The sequence below is a fragment of the Pseudopodoces humilis genome, chromosome 29, assembly GCF_049639895.1.
Source record: "Pseudopodoces humilis isolate 2021_Gansu_Grassland_sample_001 chromosome 29, ASM4963989v1, whole genome shotgun sequence".
NCBI lineage: Eukaryota > Metazoa > Chordata > Aves > Passeriformes > Paridae > Pseudopodoces > Pseudopodoces humilis.
The window spans coordinates 680,918-702,227 of NC_142228.1; the positions used below are offsets into that span (position 1 = coordinate 680,918).

Consider the following 21,310-nt stretch of genomic DNA (forward strand, 5'->3'; position numbering starts at 1 on the left):
AGTGGGGTGAGCACAGGGAGACCCCCAAAACTGGGGCAGAGGGGTGAGGGGGGGTCCCAGTGTGGGGGTGCCCCACTTCGAGCCCCCCAGCCGGCGCCCCTGACTGGTGACGGGGGTCCGGGGGGAGGAGGGGGCTGTGCCCACTCTGTGCCCCCTCCCCATGGCGGGGGGCACGCGGGGACCCCTCCCCAGCGGCGGGGCCGAGCCCTCGGTGCCGCCCCTGTCCCGCTCCATCAATGGCTGCCCTTGTTCCGCAGGGCCCCCGAGCCTTCCTCCCCCCCCGGCTGCCGGGGGGGCTCCGTCAAAGGGGCTCTTTCTTCCGAGGGGCTGGGCCGGGGGCAGCCCTGGCTGCGGGGAGGGGTCCTGGGGGGCGCCCGGCTCTGAGAGCAGCGTTTGGGGGCTCCGGGCGGGATCCAGGCGGACACGGACAGCCAGGTGAGCTGGGGGGCTCCGGGGGGGCTCTGGGAGCGTGTCCCCCCCTCTGTCCCAACCCCCGGCCCCATCGCGCTCCCCTGTCCCCCCGCAGGGCTGGGGGGGGCACTCGGAGTCACCCCAGCCTTTGGGGGGGGGTTGTGAGTTTTGATGGGGAGGGGTCGTGGCTGAGCACCCCCAAACCCACCCCCTAAATAAAGCAGAAAAGCCTCATTTCGTCACTAAAGGGTTAATTATTCCCACACCAAAATTCACCCTAAAGCGGGGACACCCCAAATCCTCCCGCCAGAGCCCGGCCAGGCCCGCAACTCCTCCTCCCTCTGCCGGGCTTTTATCCCCCCGAAACCCACCCGGACCCCGCTTTCCCAGCCTGGGGCTGTCCCAAAACCGCCTCAGTCGGCCCGGGACCCCCAAAACCTCCTGAATGGGCCTGGGTCCCCCCAAAACCTCCTGAGTGGACCCGGGGACCCCCAAAACCTCCTCAGTGGGCCCGGGTCCCCCCAGAAGCTCCTGAGTGGACCCGGGGACCCCCAAAACCTCCTCAGTGGGCCCGGGTCCCCCCAGAAGCTCCCGGCTGGGGGATGAGGGGGTCGCGGGCCCCGTCGCGGGGCAGGGGCTGGGGGCGCTGGCCCGTGCGGATGTTGAACATGGGCAGCGTGGAGAGCGGCCGGGGCACGTCCCGGCTCCGGGCCATGAGCCGCAGCTCGCGCGTGTCCCCCGCGATGGAGCTGTGATGGACCAGCTGCAGGCTGCGGGGACAGCGGCCACGGAGCTGGGTGACACCCCCAAAGAGCCGATTGCTCCCTGTCCCCCTTTTCCTGCCCACCCCCACGCCCGGCCATAACAAAGCCCCCCAAAGCAGCCCCCCAAAGCAACCCCCCAAGGCAGCCCCCAGCACCCCCACAGCTCAGCCAGGACTTACTCAGACGTCTGCAAGTCCCGTTTTTCCCTACAAAACAGAAAATAAATAAGGGAAAACCCCGATAATTAGGGTGAGAAGGGCTCTCACCACGCCCGGGTTGTTCCGGGGTCCCGGCGGGGGGGAAGGGACAGCCGGGCCGGGGTCCCCGTGTGCTGGCAGGGTGGGGGGACCCCAGACTCACAGTCCCTCCCTGCGGCAGCACATGAGGTGGCCCAGGAGCAAGCAGAGCAGCGCGGCCACGGCCAGCGGCACCAGCAGCGTCACCAGGAAAGCGGGGAGCAGCTCCCGGGGAACAGCCCCGGTGGGGGGCTCGAATCCGCCCCCCTCCTCCAGCACCCCCGACCCCCACTCCGGCCCCGGCGTCCTGGGGCTGGGCCAGACCTGCAGCTGCAGAGAAAGGGGGGTCAGGAGGGGCTGGGGGGGCTCCGGGGGGCGGGGGGACACTCCGGGGGTCTCACCAGGGTGAGGTTGCACCAGCGGATGGAGAAGTGCGGGGCGAAGGTGTCGTAGCAGGAGGCGAGGGGCCGCTGGCCGCGGTGACAGCGGGAGCGGCTCTGGGGGGACACGGCCGACACCAGGCACGGCGAGAAGGGGCTGTGCGAGCCCACCTGGACGTACACCCTGCGGGGCAGGGCACCCCGAAACCCGCCCGCGGTGAGAAAAACCCCGCACGCTCACCTCCACCCTTCGTGCCACCCCAAAACCCCCGCGGGGAGGCCGAGGATGTCCCGGGAACCCCCCCGGCCCCCCCAGGCCCCGCCGTACCCCTCCCTGCGGCCCTCGATGGGCAGCGGGACGCGGCCGCCGCGGTCCAGGGCCGAGGTGACATTGATGAGGGTCAGGTCCCCGCGCTCCCAGAGCCCCGCCGAAGCCTGCAGGAACAGCTCCCGAGCCGCCTCCGGCAGCAGCTCCTCCACGTTCCTGTTCCCCACCAGGAACTCGGCCTGGAACGGTGCGTCCCCACCTGCGGGGACACGGGTGGCACCCTCGGGGACACCCCTGGGCAGGGCCCGGCGGTTCGGGGCGCTCCGGCCTTACCTGGGGCGGGGGTGACGCTGATGAGGAGGAGCCGGGACGCGGTGGCGAAGGTGCGCCGGTTGTAGGCCAGCACCTGAGGGGACACGGGGACACCTGGGATGGGCCAGCCCTGCCCCCGGGTCACCCCAGACCCCGCGGGGGCCGTACCTGGATGCGGTGGGTGCCCAGCTCGGGGGCCAGCGGGCAGCCGTACAGGAAGCCGGGCTGGCCCGGGTCCCGCTGCACGAAGCGCAGCCACCGCGGCAGGTCCGGGTGGTCCCACAGGTGGGCACGGAATGTCACGGGGGCTGCGGGGACACGCGGGGAGCGGGCACGGAATGTCACGGGGGCTGCGGGGACACGCGGGGAGCGGGCACGGAATGTCACGGGGGCTGCGGGGACACGCGGGGACCGGGCACGGAATGTCACCGGCTGTGCCCCCCACCCTGCCCGGGGAGCCCGGCCCCATCCTGCTGCTCCCCACAAGGGAAGGCCCTGGGGGTGCCGCTCCCATTTTTGAGCTGTGGCCCCAAATCGAGGGGATCCCTCATGGAGGGACCCCCCAAGGGGCTGGGGCGGTGCTGGGGGAGCCCCAAATGTGTGGAGGGGAGGGGTGGACGGACGGATGGACAGACGGACAGCCCAGCTGGGGCAAACCTGGCCGGGACCATTGGCCAGTGCCCCCCATTTTACCACCCCCAGTCCCCCAGTCCCCCATCCCGGCCCTCACCATCATCATCCTCGCTCCCAGAGAAGGCCTCCAGGAACAGCTCCCGCTCCAGCTCGTGCACGAAGATGGCTCCGGTCTCGGCCGAGAGGCGGAGGTCGGGGAGGACGCGGTGCTCGGGGACAGCGGCCCGGGACACCCCCAGGGCCAGGGCTGTGGCCACACACGGGGCTGAGGCCAGGGCTGGGACCACGGCTCCTCCCTGCCTCAGTTTCCCCAGTGCCCAGGGACGCCGGGACGAGCCGCAGGTGCCCAGAGAGCCCTGGGGACACTCCGAGGGGCAGGAAGGTCCCTGCAGGGCCAGGTGTCCCCAGGCAGAGCCGGAGGAGTTCAGGAGGGGATGGGGACAAGGACAGGATGGGCCCAGCACCTTCCCTCGGCCTGGCCGTCACACAAAGTCCCTCTGATGTCCCCACCCTGTCCAGACCCCGCTGGCACCCGGGACAGGGCGGTTTTTTTTAGCTCTGTCACGTCCCAACCCCGTTCCCCCCCGTCCTACCCCCCCTTGCACCCCCTGTGCGACCCCTCCCCACTCTGGGATCCCCCCTCCCTTCCCCTCCCTGCCGGGGGTCCCGGGCCGTGTCCCCCGGGGGTGACAGAGCTGTCACTCGCCTGCCAGCGCCCAGAGCCGGAGCAGCTCGGGGCCCTCCATGTTCCCGGAACGGGGCCAGCGCTGATTGACGGAGCCAGCGGGGCCGGGGGGGCCTCGGGGGGGTCCCGCAGGGGACACCCCTCCACCGCCACCTCCCGTCACCGGGAGCTGCGGGGCTGCCGAGGGGCTCCCGTGTCCCCCGGAGGGACCCTGAGGTGTCCCCAGGGCGGGTTTGTCCCGGTGCCCCCTCTCAGAGGGATGGGGGGGACGCTTGGGGACACTTGGGGACAGCCGAGGCCCCCCCGGCACGGGCAGCAGCCACACGGGAACACGCGTGTGCCCACCCGTGGGGACGGCGACACGAGCGGGACCTGCGGGGGGGGCGGTGGCGGAAGGGGAGGGGAGGGGTGGTCGTGGGGGGGCCGCCCCCCCGTGTCGCGTCACCGCTCGTCACGCACAAAGGGCCGGAGGTGACACGGGGAGGGGACAATCACACATCTGCAGGGTCCTGCTGCCCCCGAGCCCCCCACACTGCGGACCAGGGGTGTCCCCTGTCCCCCCCTCCCCGCACAGGGGACAGCGGGGACCCCCAGCACGGCCACAGGGGCCGGGTCTGCCCCCCTCGCCCTCTCACTCGGTGGGAAGACAAAAAACCCCAAATAATCCCCCCCAAAATATCCCGTGCAGAACGGGGGGGCTGCAGTGTACCCCCCCCCCCGCCCCCTGCCTCAGTGTCCCCTCCCGCCACACCGAGTGGGGGCTGCGCTGCACCTGGGGGGGACAATCGGGGTCCTGTGGGGACACCGGGGGGGCTTTGGGGGTGGGGAGCCCCGGGCGGGGGGAGCAGGGGGCGTGTGGGGACGGGAGCGGGGGGGGGCGGGCACAGAAGGGACACGGGGACAACCTGGGGGGACTGGGGACAACCTGGGGGGAGTGGGGACAAACTGGGGGGACTGGGGACAAACGGGGGGGGACGCGGGGATGGCGCGGGGGGATGTGGGTACCAACCTGGGGGGGACATGGGGACAGGATGGGGGGGATGTAGGGACAGATCCGGGGGGTTGGGGACAAAACTGGGGGGTGCAGGGACGAGACTGAGGGGACACGGGGACAGAGCTGGGGGGAGATGGGGACAGAACTGAGGGGTGGGGGGGGGGGGGGGGGGGGGGGGGGGACATGCGGACAGAGCCGGGGACAGATCTGGGGAGGGGGACGTGGGGACAGAGCCGGGGGGGGGACACGCGGGGACAGAAGCGGGGGACACGCGGGGACAGAGCCGGGGGGTGGCAGCAGCGGCCGAGCCGGCGGGGGGGGGCCCCACACTGCACAGCGCGGCTGCCGGGGGGGCCCCGCCGCAGGGAGGGGACCCCGGTGCGGGCGTGGGGAGGGGACCGCAGGGGGGTCCCCATGGCCGGGCTGCGGCGGCGGCGGCGGCGCTGAGGCCGAAGCGCGGCTGAGGAAGAGGAAGAGCGAGCGCTGCTCAGACCCAGAGGGCTCTGCGGGCAGCGGGGCGGGCAGAGCGCGGCGGCGGCGGCGGCGGCGGCGGCGGCTCCATCACCGGCGCGCAGAAAGGGGAAGAGGAGGAGGAGGAGGAGGAGGGAGGGAGGCAGGAAGGCAGGAAGGAAGAAGCGCCGCGGCGGAGGGGCCCGCGGGATGGCCATGGCCTGACCGGGCCGGGGCAGCGCTGCCCCCCGGCACAGCCCCCCGGCACAGCCCCCCGCCCATGGCGCGGTAGCGGGCGCGGGGCCCGGGGGCAGCGGCGGCGGTGGCGGCGAGCGATGCGGGCGCCGGGACCATGCTGAGGACCGAGGCCGGCGGGGCCGGGGGGTCCCCCTCGGCCGGGGGCGCGGCGGGGGCCGGGGGGCTGCGCAGCGCGTCCCCGCACCGGAACGCCTACGAGGCCACCATCCAGGCCCTGGCGCCCACAAAGGAGGCCGATGGCGAGGACGGCAAGAAGAGCCGCGGGAAGAAGTATGGCTCCAACGTGCATCGGATCAAGAACATGTTCCTGCAGATGGGGACGGCGCCCGGCCCCGAGGGCGCCTGCGACCTGGCCAAGGCCAAGGAGAAGCCGGTGCGCCTGTCCCTGCCCCGAGCCGGCAGCCTCGGCGACAGCGTGGACCAGGGCAGCCTCCTCAAGCTGGGCACCAGCGTCTCGGAGCGCGTCAGCCGCTTCGACTCCAAGCCCGACAAACCCTTCTCCAAGCTGCAGGAGACCCGCAAGATCTTCGAGAGGAGCCCGCAGGAGAAGGCCACCACCACCAAGCTGCTGCTGCGCAAGGAGCGCGCCGGCTTCCAGGACCGCAAGCTGGACGTGGTGGTGAGGTTCAACGGCAGCACCGAGTCCCTGGACAAGCTGGACGCGGACGCCGTGTCGCCCACCGTGAGCCAGCTCAGCGCCGTCTTCGAGAAGGCCGACCTGAGGAACAACCTGCACAAGGCGCAGGGCAGGGCCGCGCCGCTCAACGCCAAGGTGGTGGCCAAGAGGCCCAGGGTGTTCGCGCCCGGAGCAGAGACCGCATGCCCGGGCGATGGCCACGCCGCCCCGGGCCGGGCACGGCCGCCCGACGAGGAGAAGGCGGCGGGGAAGAGCGGGCGGCCGGCGGAGAAGGAGGCGGCGGCCGCGCCGAGGGTGCAGGAGGTCTGCAAGATCAAGCCCGTGGAGGTGGAGGAGAGCGGAGAGGGCGAGGAGGAGGAGGAGGAGGCGGCGGCAGTGGCGGGTGAAGCGGTGCCTGCGCCACAACCGGCCAAAGGGGACGAGGGTCCGGCGGCCGCAGCCCCCCGGCTGGATGGGGGCTCGGGGGTGGCCGCGGGCGAGGAGGGCGTCAAAGGCGAGCGGGCGGAGGAGGGCGATGGCTCCGAGGAGGCCAAGAAGGAGGACTTCTCCGAGGCGGACCTGGTGGACATAAGTGCCTACAGCGGGCTCGGGGAGGACTCGGGGGGCAGCGGGCTGGAGGAGGAGGAGGAGGCCGAAGGGCTGTACGAGCCCGAGTCGGGCTGCGTGGAGATCCCGGGGCTGTCCGAGGAAGAGGAGCCCGTCCCCAACCGCAAGATCCAGTTCAGCACGGCCCCCATCCAGGTGAGCCTGGCTGGGCATGGGGGCGGCTGGGGAGAGGGGAGGGAACCCAGGGAGAGGGGCACGAGGGAGAGGGGTACACCGGGGTGAGGGGTACCAGGGTGAGGGGTACCCCAGGGTGATGGCCAGCCCAGCATGGGGTGTGTGACCCCCATAGAATGACCACTTTGGTGGGGACAGAAAAAGGGTCTGGGGGTCTGTGTGCCCGTGCCCCCCGTGGGACAGGGCTGTCCCTGTCCCCGTCCCCGTGCTGGGGGAAGCAGGGCCTGCTTGATGAGCTGCTCACAGAAGGGCCGTGCCTGGACGCCCCAGGGCCGCTGTGATGGGGACAGGGGGCTCTGGGACCCGCCGCGGTGGGCCAGGCACAGCAGCCGGTGCCACCCCCCCCGCCGGGACCGGCCCGGCCCAAAACCCCTCGATATTTTGGGTGGGGATGCCCGGAAGACCCCGGTGTGAGGGGCCGGGGCTGGGCCACCCTCGGCACCCCCCCGGGGCCGGGGCTCCTCCCTGCCGGGGGTCCCTGGGGACACGGTGGCCGTGATGTGCCCCCCCCGTGCCCAAAGCCGTGCCCAGGACGGTTCGGGAAGGGGAAGCAGGGGAGGAAGGGGAGGAAGGGGAGGAAGGGGAAGTGCCTCGGCAGCGTGGCCGGGTGGGCGGCAGCACCCCCCGCTCCCGGCAGGGATCCTGCGGGGTTCGGGGGTCTCCGCCCGGGATGGGGGGGGGGGGGGGGATAAAGGGGCCGTGCAGCTATTTTGGGGTGTTCCCTCCCGCACGGATCCCCCCGACCGCAGGAGCAGCGGTTGCTTTGTGCCGGAGCCGGGTTATTTTTAGAGCCCGGCCTATATTCTGGCTCTGAGTCAGAGCGGGTGGGTGGCCCCACCTGGGACGGGGGACAGGCACTGCCGTGGCCCGGCCAGGGGACACTGGTGGCCCTGAGCTGCGGGGCTGCGTGCCCAGGGTGGCCTCGGGGGATGCAGCCGGCCCGGCCCGGGGGGAGGTGCCCTGGCCGTGGATGGGGGTTTTGGGGGTTTTTTGGGTGCTTTTCTCACCCCGCGGATGGGGGGGTTTTGGCGTGCTCTGCTCAACCCGAAGCCTCTCAGCTGGGGGGCACCTGTGGGGGTGGGTGGGGTGGACACCCAGGTGTCAGAGCACCCCAAATCCCTGCCCGGGTGATGCTGAGCCCCCCAAACCCACTGGAGGGGGGTGGGTGACATTGGGGACCCCCTCCCAGCCCCGCACTGGGGGCACATTCCAGCCCCTCCCTCTGGCACCCGCTCCAGGCCCCTCCCACACCCCAAATCCCCCCGGGCCCAGGGACAGGATGGGGGGCACCGCAGGAGACCCCCACAGCCCCCCAGGCCCTTCCTGTGGACAGGGGGACATTAGTGTGTCCCCTGCCCGTCCCTGGGTGCCACACGGGGGGGTCCTGCCCGTCCCTGGGTGTCACCGGCCTTTGTCCCCTGACACTCATCCCTTTGTGGCCAGCCTTTATCCCCGTGTGTTGTCCCTAATCCAGCGCTCCGCCGCACCGAGGGGCCGGGGCCCCTCCAGGGACATCTGCCAGCCCCTCCCCGACAGCCCCCAGGGGACAGAATGTCACCAGCCTGGGTACAGCGGCCTGGTGGCACATCCCAGCTGGGCCAGGGAGGGTCTGGGGTTCACCCCCAGGGATTTCAGGCACCACAGGCACCCCATCTTTTCCTTCCTTCCTTCCTTCCTTCCTTCCTTCCTTCCTTCCTTCCTTCCTTCCTTCCTTCCTTCCTTCCTTCCTTCCTTCCTTCCTTCCTTCCTTCCTTCCTTCCTTCCTTCCTTCCTTCCTTCCTTCCTTCCTTCCTTCCTTCCTTCCTTCCTTCCTTCTTCCTTCCTTCCTTCCTTCCTTCCTTCCTTCCTTCCTTCCTTTCCTTCCTTCCTTCCTTCCTTCCTTCCTTCCTTCCTTCCTTCCTTCCTTTCCTTCCTTCCTTCCTTCCTTCCTTCCTTCCTTCCTTCCTTCCTTCCTTCCTTCCTCCCTTCCTTCCTCCCTCCTCCCTCCCTCCCTCCCTCCCTCCCTCCCTCCCTCCCTCCCTCCCTCCCTCCCTCCCTCCCTCCCTCCCCTCCCTCCCTCCTCCCTCCCTCCCTCCCTTCCTTCCTTCCTTCCTTCCTTCCTCCCTTCCTTCCTTCCTTCCTTCCTTCCTTCCTTCCTTCCTTCCTTCCTTCCTTCCTTCCTTCCTTCCTTCCTTCCTTCCTTCCTTCCTTCCTTCCTCCCTCCCTCCCTCCCTCCCTCCCTCCCTTCCTCCCTTCCCTCCCTTCCCTCCTTCCCTCCCGATTTTTTGGGTTCCCATCCCAGATTTTTGGGTTCCAGGCTCAAACTCTTGGGGCTCTAGACTAGATTCTAGATAGGGTTCTAGAGCGGGTTCTAGACTCGGTTCTAGACTCGGTTCTAGATCGGGTTCTAGATCGGGTTCTAGATCGGGTTCTAGACTCGGTTCTAGATCGGGTTCTAGACTCGGTTCTAGATCGGGTTCTAGACTCAGTTCTAGATCGGGTTCTAGACTCGGTTCTAGATCGGGTTCTGGACTCGGTTCTAGACTCGGTTCTAGATCGGGTTCTAGATCGGGTTCTGGACTCTGGTTCTTTAGGTTCCAGACTCAGGGTTTTGGGGTCTTTGGTTCTGTTTTTTAGGTTTTAGGCGCAGCATTCTGGGGTTTTGGCTCTGATTTTTGGGGTTCTCATCTTAAATTTTTGAGGTTCCAGGCCCAAATTTTTGGGGTTCCTACCCTAACCCTTCTCATCCCAAATTTTTGGGGTTCTCATTTTAAATTTTTGGGGTTCCAGGCCAAAATTTTTGGGGTTCTCAGCCCAGTTTTTTGGGGTTCCCATCCCAGATTTTGGGGTCCCAGGGGGGTTTCCCCCCCGGCTGAGCCCCCCTCGCCCCCCAGGTGTTCAGCACTTACTCCAACGAGGATTACGACCGCCGCAATGAGGACGTGGATCCCATGGCGGCCTCGGCCGAGTACGAGCTGGAGAAGAGGGTGGAGAGGCTCGACCTGTTCCCCGTGGAGCTGGAGAAAGGTGGGTTCCTGCCCCCCAAAGCGCCCCCCGGGACCCCCAGGGCGCCCTGGAGGTGCCACCCGGGCAGGACACGGCTCTTGTGTGTGTCCCCGCAGACTCGGAAGGGCTCGGGATCAGCATCATCGGGATGGGCGCGGGGGCCGACATGGGCCTGGAGAAGTTGGGAATCTTCGTCAAGACGGTGACGGAAGGCGGGGCGGCGCACCGGGACGGCAGGTAGGGCCGGGAGCTGCCGGCTGCCGCAGCCCTGCCGGGGCCGGCCAGGGGCTGTGACCTGTCCTTGTCCCCAGGATCCAGGTGAACGACCTGATCGTGGAGGTGGACGGCACCAGCCTGGTGGGGGTCACGCAGAGCTTCGCCGCCTCCGTGCTCAGGAACACCAAGGGCCGCGTCCGGTAGGAGCCCCGAGACCCCCGAGACCCCCCCCAGTGCGTGCTGAGCGCCCTGGGGACCCCTGCCCCACGGCCTGTCCCCTCAGCCTGTCCCCAGAGTGCCCCATCTCCCCCCAGAGTGTCACCGTGGTGCCCCCAACTCATCCCCAGCCCCCACAACGCCCCCTGAACCCAGCGCTCCCAGAGAGGCGCAGGGATGTCCCCCTGTCCCCCCTGGCTGTGTCCCCCGGGTGTCCCCTGGCTGTGTCCCATGGATGTCCCCTGTGCCCCTCGGTGCCCCCTGACCCGCGGTGCCCCCCAGGTTCCTGATCGGGCGGGAGAAGCCGGGCGAGCAGAGCGAGGTGGCGCAGCTGATCCAGCAGACGCTGGAGCAGGAGCGGTGGCAGCGGGAGATGATGGAGCAGCGCTACACCCAGTACACCGAGGATGACGAGGAGGTGAGGGGACAGGGGACACGGGGCTGGGGGCGGCACGCTGGGGACCCCCAGGTGCCAAGGCCGGCCCGTGCCCCCCGCAGACCGGGGAATACGCCACGGACGAGGAGGAGGAGATGAGCCCCATGTTCCCCAGCGGGGAGATGGCCATCGAGGTGTTCGAGCTGGCCGAGAACGAGGACGCGCTGTCCCCCGTGGAGATGGACCCCGAGAAGCTGGTGCACAAGTTCAAGGAGGTGAGGAGGGGTCGGGGAAGGGCAGGGGGTGCCCGGGGAGGGGGGCTGTGCCCACCCCGTGCCCACCCCGTGCCCCCCCGGCTCTCCCACAGCTCCAGATCAAACACGCCGTGACCGAGGCTGAGATCCAGCAGCTCAAGAGGAAGGTGAGGGGGGGTCCTGCCTGCCCGGGCTGGGGGGGACACCCTGGCACCCTGAATGCCCCTCTCCAGCTGCCCTGCACGGCCACGTCCTGCCTGTCACCTCCCTGTCACCTGCCTGTCACCTGTCACCTGTCACCTCCCTGTCACCTGCCTGTCACCTGCCTGTCACCTGCCTGTCACCTGTCACCTGTCACCTCCCTGTCACCTGCCTCTCACCTGTCACCTGTCACCTCCCTGTCACCTGTCACCTGTCACCTGCCTGTCACCTGTCTGTTACCAGCCTGTCACCTGCCTGTCACCTGCCTGTCACCTGTCACCTGTCACCTCCCTGTCACCTGCCTGTCACCTGTCACCTGTCACCTCCCTGTCACCTGCCTGTCACCTCCCTGTCACCTGCCTGTCACCTGTCACCTGTCACCTCCCTGTCACCTGCCTGTCACCTCCCTGTCACCTGCCTCTCACCTGTCACCTGTCACCTCCCTGTCACCTGCCTGTCACCTGTCACCTGCCTGTCACCTCCCTGTCACCTGCCTGTCACCTCCCTGTCACCTGCCTCTCACCTGTCACCTGTCACCTGCCTGTCACCTGCCTGTCACCTCCCTGTCACCTGCCTGTCACCTGTCTGTCACCTGGCTCTGTCACCTGTCTGTTACCTGGCTGTCATCTGGCTGTCACCTGCCTGTCACCTGCCTGTCACCTGCCTGTGTCACCTGCCTGTCACCTGTCTGTGCCATGCCACGCCATGCTGTGCCACCCCCCATGGCCGTTCCCCGGCGGGGAGCCCGCGGTGACACCGCTGTCCCCAGCTGCAGTGCCTGGAGCAGGAGAAGGCGCGCTGGAGGGCCGAGAAGGCCCAGCTGGAGCAGAGCGTGGAGGAGAACAAGGAGCGCATGGAGAAGCTGGAGGGGTACTGGATGGAGGCGCAGAACCTGTGCCAGGCCGTGGACGAGCACCTGAAGGAGACCCAGGCCCAGTACCAGACCCTGGAGCGCAAGTACAGCAAGGCCAAGCGGCTCATCAAGGAGTACCAGCAGAAGTGAGTGAGGGCAGCCCCCGCTGTCCCCTCGGGAAGGGACCCGTCCCCAGAGTGTCCCATCCCCCGGCACCCCTGTCCCTGGGCACAGACCGTGCCCCTGGGCCGGGCCATCCCCTGGGCTGGGCCATCCCTTGGCCATGGGTCCATTGGCCGTGTGTCCTTCCCCTGGCTGTGGGTGCATTGGCTGTGTGTCCTTCCCCTGGCCGTGTGTCCATCCCCTGGCTGTGTGTCCATCCCCTGGCCGTGTGTCCATTGGCCGTGTGTCCATCCCCTGGCCGTGTGTCCATTGGCTGTGTGTCCATCTCCTGGCCATGTGTCCATCCCCTGGCCGTGTGTCCATCCCCTGGCCATGTGTCCATTGGCCGTGTGTCCTTCCCCTGGCCGTGGGTGCATTGGCTGTGTGTCCTTCCCCTGGCCGTGTGTCCATCCCCTGGCCGTGTGTCCATCTCCCGGCCGTGTGTCCATCCCCTGGCCGTGTGTCCATCTCCTGGCCGTGTGTCCATCCCCTGGCCGTGGGTGCATTGGCCGTGTGTCCATCCCCTGGCCATGTGTCCATCCCCTGGCTGTGTGTCCATCCCCTGGCCATGTGTCCATCCCCTGGCCGTGTGTCCATCCCCTGGCTGTGTGTCCATCTCCCGGCCGTGTGTCCATCCCCTGGCTGTGTGTCCATCCCCTGGCCATGTGTCCATCCCCTGGCCGTGTGTCCATCCCCTGGCCATGTGTCCATCTCCTGGCCGTGTGTCCATCCCGTGGCCGTGTGTCCATCCCCTGGCTGTGTGTCCATCCCCTGGCCGTGTGTCCATCCCCTGGACACCGGCTCCTCCCCGGGCAGCCCCTGTCCCTGTGCCCTTGGTGTGGAACCCTCGAGGGGTCCCTTTGGGCAGGGACAGATCCCTGAGGTGCCAAATCCTCCCTGGGCACCCTTTGTCCACGGCAGGGACCTTCCCCTGGCCGTGGGTCCCTCAAGGGGGCCTGGAGCACCCCGGGACCATGGGAGGTGTCCCTGCCCATGGGTGAGCTTTGAGCTCCCTTCCAGCCCGAGCCCTTCCAGGATCCCGCGGTCCGTGGGGCAGCAGCTCCTCCCTGAGCATCCCCGGCCACGGAGATCCCGGGCTCCAGCAGCCCCCCGAGCCCCCCGAGCCCCCCAAGCCCCCTGAGCCCCCCGAGCCCCCCGAGCCCGCCATGCCCGGGCGGTGCCCTGGCCGTGGGGACGGGCGGCCACCCCTGCGCGTCCCCGCAGGGAGATCGAGTTCCTGAAGAAGGAGACGGCGCAGCGGCGGGTGCTGGAGGAGTCGGAGCTGGCGCACAAGGAGGAGATGGAGAAGCTGCAGGAGAAGGTGGGCACGGGGCGCCGGGACGCGGGATGTCCCTGACCCCCCCGCCCCGCCCGGCCACGCCGCTCCCGCCGCGCCAGCGATGGATCCCGGGGATCTGCTCGGCCGCCGGGATCTGCTCGGCCGCCGGACCCCGCCGGGCGGCCCCGGAGCTCCGGACTGAGCCACGGATCCCACGCCGGATCGTGGGGGATCTGCTCCCGCCGGACCCTGCTCCCGCCGCCGGATCGCTCGGGATCGGCTCGGGATCTGCTCGGGCGCCCCGAGCCTCCTGCCGGGCCTGGATCCCGCTCTGGATTGCAGTGGATCTGCCCCGGGTTCAGCTCTGGGGCCTGACGTCCCCTAACGGAGCGAGAAAGATCTGCCCGGGCAGCGGATCCCGGCCGCGCGCGGCGATCCCGGTGATCCCGGGGATCCCGGGGACGGGCGTTGGGATCCCATGCTGGTCATGCTGGATCCCCCAACGAGCCCCACGGATCCCGCGCCAGCCCCGCCGTGGGGCCGGGGCCGTGCGGGGCAGGGCGGATCCCCCGGGATCACCGGATCCCAAAGGATCCCGCCCGGGGGGGTCACGGGGGCGGGGCCGGCCCTGCCCGGCCGGGGGGCACCAGGGCACAGCGGGGAGGTCCCCAACACCCAGCAGAGCCCCCCCACTCAGCCACCTCCATCACCCCCAAAACGTCCCCTGGCATCCCACAGAGACTCACCCAGCACCTGCCTGCAGCCCCCTCCCCATCCCAGCCCATCCCTGTGCCCCCCGTGTGCCCCCCTGTGACCCCCGTGTGCCCCCCGTGTGTCCCCCCGTGTGCCCCCCTGTGCCCCCCTGTGCCCCCCGTGTGCCCCCCTGTGACCCCCGTGTGTCCCCCCGTGTGTCCCCCCGTGTGCCCCCCCGTGTCCCACCCGTGTGTCCCCCCGTGTGTCCCCCCTGTGCCCCCCGTGTGTCCCCCTGTGCCCCCCCAGTCACCCCTGTCACCCCTGTGCCCCCCCCGTGTCCCACCCGTGTGCCCCCCTGTGTCACCCCGTCACCCCTGTGTCCCCCCCTGTCACCTCTGTGTCCCCCCGTGTGCCCCCCCAGCCACCTCTGTGTCCCCCCCGTGCCCCCCCAGTCTGTCCCCCACGTGTCCCTCTGTCCCCCCCCCCCCCCACTCCCCCTCCCTGTGTCCCCACCCCTCAGTGTTCCCCCTGTCCCCCCATGTCCTGTGTCCCCATCTCCCGGTCCGCAGCGCTGGTCCCCGATCCCGTGCCCCCCCCGCTGTCCCCGGAGTGACCCCCCCGGCCCCCCCCGCTGAGACCTGTCCCCTTTGCTGTTTTTCAGATCTCCGAACTGGAGGCCAAGCTGCAGACTTTGAAAAATTCCAACCCGACCTAAACCACCCTCAAACCGCAGCGATTCCGGCTTGGGGGGGCCCCTCTGACCCCCCCCCCCCCCCCCCCGGCCCTGCCCCCTCCCCTCCCCAGCCCTTCCCCAGCGGGGAGGGGGCGAGACCCCGCCAAGGCCTCCTGGTGCCCCCCACTCCCCCCACGGGGGCACAGACAGCGGGGGGGGTCCGGGGGGGGACAGGGGACACCCCGCGTTCGTGTCTGTGTCCAGTGTGAGTCTCGTGGTGACGTGATGGACCCGTGGGGAGGGGGCGCGGCCCCCCCCAGGCCTCCCCCCCCCCTTGGACCCCCCCGGCCCCGGACACAGCTGGCACCGGGCTGGACGCTGGCGGGGGGGACACGGGACAATGTCCCCCCCACCCCAAATGTGAGCCATGCTGGGGAGCGCAGGGGGGGACACCGGGAGCCCCCCCCAGACCCAGCTCCTTCTCTTGGGACTCACTGGAGCGCGGCCGGGGGGGCCCGGGGGCCTTTGTCCCCCCCCCCCCCCCACGGACTCACCCCCAGCCCCACATTGAGGTGACCCCGGGACCACCGCCATGGGGGGGACCCCAAGTGTCCCCCCCTGCCCCTCAGTGCCACCATCGCCGGGCAGGGGGGACCCCCGAGCCTTTGCCAACCCCCGCAGGGGATGGGGGGGCACGGCCCCACTGCCCCCCCCCGGGAATGGGGGGCTGCCTGGCACCCCTCTGTGGGGACACCCCGGTGCCCCCCGGCCCCGCCAACGCCCCCCCCCGAGTCCGGGGCTTTCGCCTTCCCTGGGCGGGGGGGGGACACTCGGGGGTCCCCTCTGGGGTGGGGGCGATGCTTCCCCCCCCCCACCTGTAAATACCCCCCCCCCCAAAAAAAAATCACAGCATTTCTCTGGGGCTGGGACCCCCCCCTCCCACCTCCGGGGGGGGTCCCGCCCTCTCGGCCCGGGGGGAGCCCCTTTATTTTTCATTTCTATTTTGCGCCCCCCGCCCCCGAGTCTCCGACAGTAACTGGATGTGGGGGCAACTGGGAGCCAGAGCTGGTTATACTGGGAGGGGGAGGCGGGGGGGCGGGGGCGCGCGGGGCGGGGGGGGGGGGGCGGGGCTGGGGGGTCCGACTGGATTGGAGCCACTCGGGGAGGGGGGGAGGGGGCTATTTAATGAGGGGGGGTCCGGGGAGCGCGAGCCCCGGGGGGGGCCGGGGTTATTTAATCTCACACGTGTACCTGTGGGTGTATATACTATATATAATGTACCTATGTATGCACCGCTCCGCTCTGAGCGCCCGCCGCCCCCCGCCCCACAAACGCCGCCCCCCGCCCCATAAACGCGGCCTCGGCCTCCCCCCGCCCCCCCCCCCCCGAGCCTCCTTCTGCCGGGGATGGGCCCTGGGGGGACTGGGAAGGGTGGGGAGGGGGATTGGGAATCATTCGGGGAATCATTTGGGGTCACGGCAAGGAGTAGGAAGGGGTGGGGGGAGGATTGGGGACACGGAGGGGACCGAGGAGGGTGGGGGGACGCTGGGGAGGACGGGGAGGACTGGGGACATTGAGAGAAGAGGGGGGACTGGGGAGGATTGGGCGGGACGGGGGGAACTGGGAGGACTGGGAGTGATTTGGGGTGGGGGCGGAAGAGGGGAGTGGGCAGGATGGGGGGAACACTGGGAGGGACTGGGGAGGACTGGGGGGCACCGCTGGGGTTGGGGACACGGTGACGGGCGGGTGGCACCGCCGCGCCCGTGTCCCGCCGGTCGCTGTCCCTTCAGCACCGCCGCGTGTCCCTCGGTGCCCCCCGGTGTCCGTTCATTTCCCCGCGTGTCCCTCGGTTCGCGGTGTCCCCCCCCGGTGTCCGTTCAGCCCCGGGCTCGCTCCGGGCGGGGCAGACCCCGCCCCCGCCGTTTCCGGGTTCCTGTGCCCCCCCCCCCCGCCCCCCGCCCCGCCGGGGCGGCCCGGCCCGGCCCGGCAGCGCCCTCCGCTCCCACCGGCCCCCCCACCGGCCCGGCCCCGACCCCGGCCCGGCCCCGACCCCGGCCCGGCCCGGCCCGGCGGGAGGCGACCGGGGGCGATCAGGATGCCCCAGGAGCGCGGGTGAGTGGGGAGGGGGGAGGGATCGGGCAGGGCGTCACCCCTGGACAGCGGCTCCGGTACAGCCCCATCCCCCGGTACTCCTCCGGTACAACGCCGGTACAACCCCATCCCCCGGCAGAGCATCCCCCGGTACAGCCCCGGTACATTCCCGGTAATGCCCCTCCTCCGGGGCAGCCCCATCCCTTCGGTATTCCCGGTACAGACTCATCCCGCTCCAGCATTCCCGCTCCAGCATTCCCGCTCCAGCATTCCCGGTCCATCGTTCCCGTTCCATCGTTCCCGGTCCATCGTTCCCGGTCCAGCCCCACCCCATGGACACCATCCCCGGTCCAGCCCCCCCGCCGGTGCCGACCCCTCCCTTGGCCGGTTCCCCCCGCTCCCCCCGGGGCTCCCCGAGCAGCGGCGGCGGGCGGGTTTAACCCCTTCCCCGCTGCTCTGTCCCCGCGGGACACGGGAGGGGCTGGGCCCGCCCCCCTGAGCGCCCCTCTGTCCCCAGCTCTGTCCCACCATGTCGGTCTCCAAGCTGCAGGACACGGATGAGGTTTTCGGTGAGTTCCTGGGGGGTCTGGGGGGGCAGAACCCCCCGTGGGGTGCAGAGCCACCTGTGGGGTGCAGAGCCACCCGTGAGGCAGAGCCACCCGTGGGGCAGAGCCACCCGTGGGGTGCAGAGCCACCCGTGAGGCAGAGCCACCCGTGGGGCAGAGCCACCCGTGGGGTGCAGAACCCCCCGTGGGGCAGAGCCACCCGTGGGTCCCCGCCCGCCCCCAGTGTCCTCCTGTCCTGAGGGGGCCCCCCCCGATCTGGGCTTGGGGACAGTGTGTGCCACTTGTGTGACAGGGTGTGGGGACAGAGGGATGTGCACGGGGAAGGGGACACGGGGACACGCGCGGGGGTGACAAAGACGAGGGGACCCGTGCAGGGCACACGGGGATGGGGGTGATGGGGACCCGGGGACACAGCAGGGGACGTGCCTAGAGCCACCCCTCGGCTGGGGCCGGGCACAGGGCTCAGAGCCGGGTGGGGATTTTGGGGGGGTCCCTCCTGGGTGACGGGGACAGCCTGTCCCCAGGGTCACCCCATTCTTGTGACCCCGTGCCGGGGCGTCTCTGAACACCTCTCTCTGTCCCCCTGTCCCCTGTCCCGCCCCACCGGGGTGACCCCTCCATGTCCCCAATGCTCCCCTCTCCTTGTGCCCCCTCCTGTCCTCCCGGGACCGCCCACCTGCCCTTTGACTCTCCTGCCCTGTCCCTCTGTCCCTCTGTCCCTCTGTCCCTCTGTCCCTCTGTCCCCTCTCCACTGGGCTGGCCTTCCCTGTCCGCCCACCTGCCTGCAACGCTTCCCTGCCCCCTGCTCATCCCTCCCTCCATCTCCCATCTGTCCGTCCGTCCCTCCATCCGTCTGTCCGTCCATCCCTCTGTCCATCCATCCGTCTGTCCGTCCATCCACCCACCCAATCTCCCTCCTCGTCCGTCCCTCTGTCCACCCCCACGTTCCCGCTCTCTCCCCGTCCATCCCCCCGCACGCCATCCCGGTGTCCGTCCGTGTGTCCGTCCGTCCGTCCGTCTGTCCGTGTGTCTGTGCCCCGGTCTCTCTCTCACTGCCAGATTTTACCGCTGTGGTTCCAGAGACGCCGCGCTTGGACAGCAGCCTGCACAAGGCCCGCGCCCGGCTCCTGGCCCGCGGCCGCCGCCAGCGGCCCTCGCGGTCCCGCCTGCGCGACAGCGCCAGCTCCACCGAGGGCGACGAGGGGCCCGAGGCCGCCGTGAGACCGCGGGACACCGGGGAGGGGCCGGGGGGTGCCAGGGCTGGGGGTGTCACCGGGGACCCCGGGGACAGGCGTGGGGGGCACCGCGGACACCGAGGATGGAGTTGGGGGATGTCATGTTTGGGGGGCAGGGGTGGGGGTCTGGGGGACGAGCCCGGGGGACTGTGGGGGTCTGACCCCCCTGCCCGTGCCCCCACAGGGCACTGAGGGCGAGGGCAGCCCCCCAACGCCCTCGCCCTTCTCCCGCACCGACGGCTTCTCCTTCGAGCCGGGGGTGGCGCGGCCGGGCCTGGGGGACGCCCCGGCCCCCACGCCCCCCCTCCGCCGCTACCGGCCCCTCACCAACACCCCGTCCCAGGAGGGGCTGTCGGGCCCCTCCGCGCCCCAGTCCTGCCCCAGCTCCGACAGCTCCCCCGGCTTCGCCCGCCGAGACCCCCGGCCCCGGCAGCACAGCGAAGGTGAGACCCCCGAGCCCCCCGGGGACCCCTGGGGGGGACAGTGGGTGACAGCCCGCTCCCACCCCTGCAGATGACAGCCGGGACATGAGCCCCCCCGAGCCCGCCAGCCCGACCGTGGGGCTCGATAAGAAAACACGGAGGAAGTTCTTGGATTTGGGGTGAGAGCCCGGCCTGGGCAGGGGCAGGAGGGGCGGGGAGGGGATGGAGCGGGACACAGGGGTGTGGGGATGGAAGGAGATGGATGAAGGGATGGATGAAGGGATGGAGAAGTACAATGTGAAGATGGAGAAATAGATGGAGAGATGGGGGGAAGGTGGAGGGAGGGAGGGAGGGAGGGAGGGAGGGGGTCCTGGTGCCCCAGCCCTCAGTCACCACCCTGTCCCCAGGGTGACCCTGCGCCGGGCGTCCTCTGGGAGGAGCCGCAAGGAGAAGAGCAGCAAACGCCTGTCCATGGGCAGCAGGTGAGGGAGTCCCCCCGGGACAGCCTGGGGACAGCCTGGGGACAGCCTGGGGACAGCCCCCACCCCCTGACACTGCTCTGTCCCTAGGGAGGCGGCGGAGGGGCCCGGCCGCCCCTCGGGATCCCCGTTCCTGCCCTTCTCGTGGTTCTCGGACAGCGCCAGGGGCTCCGGCTCCCCGGGCTCCGCGTCCCCCGCGGGGTCCCCCCGGCACGAGCGGCTCAGCCCCGCCAAATCGGCCTCCCAGGTGAGCGCCCGGCAGCGGGGACGGGCCTGGGGCCTGCAGGGAGGCTCTGAGAGAGGAGGTGACACCAGCCCTGGGGACAGGGGACAAAGCCCCGTAGGGTCCGGGTGGCTTTGCGGGGGTCGAGTCAGGACAGGTATTGGGGGTGTCCGAAGCCCTGTAGGATCGGGGCGGCTTTAGGGGGATCAGCGCCCTGAGGGGTCTGGCAGCCCAACTGGGGGGCTGTGGGGTGGCTCTGGGGGTCGCTGGGGGGCTGTGGGGTGGCTCTGGGGGTCTCTGGGGGGCTGTGGGGTGGCTCTGGGGGTCTCTGGGGGGCCGGGGGGGGGCCCTGGGGGGTCGCTGTGGGTCCAGCCCTCCCGCTGCCCCAGGACTCGACGCTGAGCGAGGATTCGCCGCCGTCCAGCGCCAGCCCCCGCCTGCCCCGGCCCCCCCAGTGCTCGTACCCCTACCACACCCTGTCCCAGTCCTCGGACGAGGTGAGAGCGGCGCGGGGGGCGCGGGGACGGGGGTGTCCCCCCCGGGACCCCCGGCTGACCCCCGTGCGCAGCTGCTGGAGGAGCCGCCGGGCGCGGCCGCGGGCTGGACGTGCGGCCAGGTGGGGCAGTGGCTGCAGAGCCTCGGCCTGGAGCGCTACGTGCGGGACTTTGCGGAGCACGGCGTGGACGGAGCCCGCCTGCTGCACCTCGACGGGGCCAAGCTCAAGGTGCGGGGCCGGGGGGGCTCCAGGGACCCCAAAAGATGGAGGGCGAGAGGTTCTGGGTGCTCCAGTGGGGGGTTGCATGGGGCAGGAAGGTGCGGGAGGGTTCGGGGTACCCCAAAGCGGGGTTCCATGGGGCAGGAAGGTCTGGGAGGGTTCGGGGTACCCCAAAGCGGGGTTCCATGGGGCAGGAAGGTCTGGGAGGGTTCGGGGTACCCCAAAGCGGGGTTCCACGGGCATCCAAACCCCGCTGTCCGAGCTGGCCGCTCCATGGGGCGGGAGGCTCCGGGTGTTCCAAGGGACGATGCCGAGGGAAGGACGGGCGGTTCTGGGAAGCCCAAGGAGCTGCTGGCCGGGGAGGGTCCTGGGGGCTGCCCCCGGGGGCTCGGGGGTGTCCGAGGCCAGCCCGCGGTGCCGCAGGCGCGGGGCGGGGGCAGCTCCCAGGACCGCGCGGTGCTCAAGCGGCGGCTGAAGGAGCTGAGCGCGGCGGCCGAGCGGGAGCGCAAGGCCCAGGAGAAGGCGGAGAAGCAGCGGGAGAAGCAGAAGAAGAAGGAGCAGGAGCAGCGGCGGAGCTGAAGGGGGAGACCCCCGCACCCCCCCCCCAGCCGCAGCCCCCCGGGACGCGCCGGGGGACACCCCGGGACACGCCGCCGGTGTCCGGGACACCCCGGGGGACAGCGGAGCCGCACCTGCCCCCGCCCCGGCTCCGGCCGCCCCCTCCCCGCCCAGCCCGGGCCCCCCCGGGACCCTTCTCCGGACGCAGAGGGCACAGGGACACCCCCAGTCTGTCCTGTCACCCCCACCTGTCACCACCCACGAGGGGCCGGGGGTCCCCGCCCCCTCCCCCCGTATCCCCTGGC

The 21,310-nt window shown here is 70.7% G+C and overlaps 3 protein-coding genes across 3 annotated transcripts; 2 read left to right on the forward strand and 1 right to left on the reverse strand.

Moving 5' to 3' along the window:
* Nucleotides 1–645: 645 nt before the first annotated feature.
* Nucleotides 646–4,040, reverse strand: SGCA (sarcoglycan alpha). The gene is made up of 9 exons (XM_014261018.2): nt 3,711–4,040; nt 3,102–3,251; nt 2,540–2,679; nt 2,393–2,465; nt 2,120–2,318; nt 1,813–1,975; nt 1,536–1,741; nt 1,355–1,381; nt 646–1,181 (listed from the first exon to the last, which is right to left on the reverse strand). Exons 1-9 carry the CDS (start codon nt 3,748–3,750, stop codon nt 974–976), a joined length of 1,206 nt encoding a protein of 401 aa, XP_014116493.2. The 5' UTR covers nt 3,751–4,040; the 3' UTR covers nt 646–973.
* A 1,444-nt stretch (nt 4,041–5,484) lies between these two features.
* Nucleotides 5,485–14,812, forward strand: PPP1R9B (protein phosphatase 1 regulatory subunit 9B). Its single transcript, XM_014260988.2, has 10 exons — nt 5,485–6,769; nt 9,682–9,814; nt 9,910–10,030; nt 10,105–10,209; nt 10,508–10,643; nt 10,724–10,876; nt 10,969–11,022; nt 11,826–12,055; nt 13,296–13,392; nt 14,705–14,812. Exons 1-10 carry the CDS (start codon nt 5,486–5,488, stop codon nt 14,756–14,758), a joined length of 2,367 nt encoding a protein of 788 aa, XP_014116463.2. The 5' UTR covers nt 5,485; the 3' UTR covers nt 14,759–14,812.
* A 1,921-nt stretch (nt 14,813–16,733) lies between these two features.
* Nucleotides 16,734–21,243, forward strand: SAMD14 (sterile alpha motif domain containing 14). The gene is made up of 10 exons (XM_088067988.1): nt 16,734–16,828; nt 17,325–17,376; nt 18,433–18,590; nt 18,793–19,051; nt 19,122–19,209; nt 19,438–19,512; nt 19,600–19,756; nt 20,122–20,229; nt 20,301–20,456; nt 20,871–21,243. Exons 2-10 carry the CDS (start codon nt 17,337–17,339, stop codon nt 21,024–21,026), a joined length of 1,197 nt encoding a protein of 398 aa, XP_087924114.1. The 5' UTR covers nt 16,734–16,828; nt 17,325–17,336; the 3' UTR covers nt 21,027–21,243.
* Nucleotides 21,244–21,310: the final 67 nt, after the last annotated feature.

Excerpts from the sequence above, each read along its gene's own strand:
- SGCA (XM_014261018.2), bottom strand. The coding sequence starts at position 3,750 with ATGGAGGGCCCCGAGCTGCTCCGGCTCTGGGCGCTGGCAG. Across the intron at positions 1,382-1,535 it reads TGCTGCCGCAGGGAGGGACT|GGAAAAACGGGACTTGCAGA; the intron begins GTGAGTCTGGGG and ends TCTGTTTTGTAG. Across the intron at positions 1,182-1,354 it reads CGGGACTTGCAGACGTCTGA|CCTGCAGCTGGTCCATCACA; the intron begins GTAAGTCCTGGC and ends CTGTCCCCGCAG.
- PPP1R9B (XM_014260988.2), top strand. The coding sequence starts at position 5,486 with ATGCTGAGGACCGAGGCCGGCGGGGCCGGGGGGTCCCCCTCGGCCGGG. Across the intron at positions 6,770-9,681 it reads TCAGCACGGCCCCCATCCAG|GTGTTCAGCACTTACTCCAA; the intron begins GTGAGCCTGGCT and ends CTCGCCCCCCAG. Across the intron at positions 10,031-10,104 it reads GCGGCGCACCGGGACGGCAG|GATCCAGGTGAACGACCTGA; the intron begins GTAGGGCCGGGA and ends CCTTGTCCCCAG.
- SAMD14 (XM_088067988.1), top strand. The coding sequence starts at position 17,337 with ATGTCGGTCTCCAAGCTGCAGGACACGGATGAGGTTTTCG. Across the intron at positions 18,591-18,792 it reads ACGAGGGGCCCGAGGCCGCC|GGCACTGAGGGCGAGGGCAG; the intron begins GTGAGACCGCGG and ends GTGCCCCCACAG. Across the intron at positions 19,513-19,599 it reads CGCCTGTCCATGGGCAGCAG|GGAGGCGGCGGAGGGGCCCG; the intron begins GTGAGGGAGTCC and ends CTCTGTCCCTAG.